Source organism: Centruroides sculpturatus, unplaced genomic scaffold, assembly GCF_000671375.1.
Source record: "Centruroides sculpturatus isolate CEXI.00-Female unplaced genomic scaffold, Cexi_2.0 scaffold1461, whole genome shotgun sequence".
NCBI lineage: Eukaryota > Metazoa > Arthropoda > Arachnida > Scorpiones > Buthidae > Centruroides > Centruroides sculpturatus.
In genome coordinates, this window is record NW_019385659.1 from 165,526 (window position 1) to 168,417 (window position 2,892).

Below are 2,892 nucleotides of genomic sequence, written 5' to 3' on the forward strand. Positions count from 1 at the left end.
ATTTTCGAAATAAAATCAATTTTGTAATTATAATAATTTACAATTTTAAGTTTGTTACCTTTTTAATTTTAGCAATGCTAAATATTGGCGTGAGAGTAGATTTTACTCTTCTCCATTCCTCATCTTCCATTGTGATAACCATATTATCGATAATTCGATCTCCAAATTTCCACCGCTAATTATTATTAATTTTTTCAAAAAAACAATTAAAAATCAGAATTAAAATTTATTATTAAATAACAAAATTACTAACTTTTTGATTCGGTATTTTATTGAAGTCTCTTATCAATATATTTTTAATTAATTCCGGTTCAGAAACCATCAGAATGGGATTTAATCCTTCGTAAATACTGGAGAATATAAATAATGGCGATAATTTAATACAAAACAGAAACGAAATCAATTATAAATTAAGATACAACGTACCCAAATATTCTTCCATATTTCTTATACCATTCCAATTCTATATAACCTTGAGGCTTAAAAATACATATTTTATATGAAATTACGTATTAAATTAACAATATAAAAGTAAATTTGAAATATTTTATATTACATTTAGTTATAAATAAATGTATTAATAAGAAATGTACCTCTTTCCATCTTGTCCCGTATGAACCCAACAACCACGTTGTTTTTGGTGAAGGAATTCCTCTTCTTTTCCAGTAGCTATACACTATGCTGAGATAACTAAAGTATTTAAATTAAATGTTAGTTAGTTGTATGTTAGTATATTAGTATGTTAATTAGAATATTTAATAATTGTTGGAACTTATGAGAGGAAAATGAAAAACCTTACATGTAAGTAACTGATATTAAAGCGATGAAAAATCCAATAATCCAATATGTAGAAAGTAGAAATAGAAAGTAGTCCATTTGAACTTCAAATTTATTGACGATATACGTTATTATTATACTGTAATGCTGCAAAATAAAATAAAATAAAAAGAGATAAATTTTTTAAAAATATTGCATTAGATACACAATTGATGTCAGAAATAGAATTTTCTCGTAATGATATTTTTATTTATAACATAATTGATATATAATTTTATAACAGCAGAATATTAAATTATAAAGAAAAGAGAGTTCTTTGTATGCAAAGCTAGATAATAATTTGTAAATTAGCACAATTTACAGTACCTTATTTTACTTTTTCATTTTGTGATTTCATATGATATGAAATTTTTTTACTATAAATTTATAAATCGAAAATCGAAACATATTGAAATTATCTACATAGAATTAAATCTAAACACCGGTTCGACGATTTTTTTTAAATTTAATTTTAATTTAATATTTTTGAATATAAACGAACAATTATTTATTGTTTTATCGTCACAATACCGGGCTGCAATTTTTAATCCTATTTTTCATTTATGTAATTTAAAATACAGTAATTTAATCTAAAATAATTTAAAATGTATATGCTGTTTACTACGAATTAGTATTGTAGTGTATTTCCCTTCCCTGTACATAATACTTTTTCTTTAAGAGTTGAGTCGTTCTGGTCATCTATTAACTGCTTTCAGAGGAAAATTTTAAATTGAAGTAACGTGACTTCCGGTTCGTATTCAGTTAATCGGGGCCTCCTGTTCATAAAGTTTCCATATCTGGTCTCGTCTTTCTCCGTTCTTGAAATTAAGGAAATATAGACGAAGTACGGACGGGCGAACGACAGTGTGAATTTATAGGACTAGAATTGTTTCAAATTGCAGCTCAATTATTTACAAATTAAATACCGTTAACAATCAGTCTCTAGTCTAGACCCATATAAATTTGAAAAAAAATATCTTTAAACTGTACAAATAAAATTATCAAAATTTTATCTATTCGTGGAGAATTGTGTGGAGATACTTTCGATCTGTTTCTTTACGTCAGATTTGATGTTCGTTATACTGTATTTCACTAATTTTCAATACTTAATAGATCATTGTATTATTGTATGCGCTTCTGCCTGTCAATCTTAATAGAATAACAGCAGAAATGTCCAAAACTCTCATACTTTTTAATAAATTAAGCAAATAACCTACAGCATTGTCATTGAAAAGATTTTAAATGAAGAAGTACATTTAAATTCCGCATGAGAATCTTTCAAAGATTCATGCCGCAAGATATACATTATTATTTTAAAATATTAAAGTTACAACTGTTTTTATCTTTAAAGTTCAAAGGTTAAATTATCAAAATAGCACGCAAAAATGCAGGGTTTAGATAGATTAATATACCTGAGGTATCAAACTTCTATATCTGTTATTACCGGAAGTATAAATTTGATACTGCATTTCTGTGGCATACTTTTAGATCTATTCAAATTTATTCGCAATTTATGAATATGAAAAATGAATGAATAAATAAAATAAATAGCATGTATCCAATGTAATAATATCGTGATTTTTCTTTTAACTTAACTACTGTATTTCAAATAAATTTGTATTAGTTTTTGCTCTTATTTCTATGGATAGGGTGAAATCTTATATGTCCTTCGAAAGTGTTCCTGTTGAGAATAGATAACACAGGAACACTCCTTTTTGATGGAAAAAGTACGTTTATTTTCTATAATTTAGTAAGGATACGCATTGTATGGTTATGCAGCTGTATGTTAATAATTTTGTTGGGGTAGTTATTTAATTGAATGATGCGGTATATGTGCTCGACTTTTACGTTTTGGTCTGTTATGTCATTTGTACGTAATTTAATTTTGTTTATATATATATTGAATATGTTCTTTTTAATATACATTGGTGTACTGGAATAGATTTTAATTACTTTTCCGACGTCACATAGTTTTTAAAGGTGATAAAATTTTCGAGTATCAATTTCTTCAATAACGTTCGAATGGGAGGATTCATGAATCCTTTTAAACGTAAATCTACTCCAACCCACTTTAAC

The 2,892-nt window shown here is 26.1% G+C and overlaps 1 protein-coding gene across 1 annotated transcript in view; it reads right to left on the reverse strand.

Annotated features, from left to right (window-relative positions):
- The window catches only part of LOC111640952 (cytochrome P450 3A8-like), a 9,588-nt gene extending 7,303 nt beyond the window's left edge, over positions 1-2,285 (reverse strand). Inside the window, exons 1-6 of the mRNA XM_023387043.1 lie at positions 2,229-2,285; positions 800-924; positions 594-690; positions 427-479; positions 254-350; positions 59-175 (exon numbers count right to left, since the gene is read on the reverse strand). Coding sequence (XP_023242811.1) covers positions 59-175; positions 254-350; positions 427-479; positions 594-690; positions 800-924; positions 2,229-2,285 — 546 coding nt within the window. The remainder of the gene's footprint in view (positions 1-58; positions 176-253; positions 351-426; positions 480-593; positions 691-799; positions 925-2,228) is intronic.
- Positions 2,286-2,892: the final 607 nt, after the last annotated feature.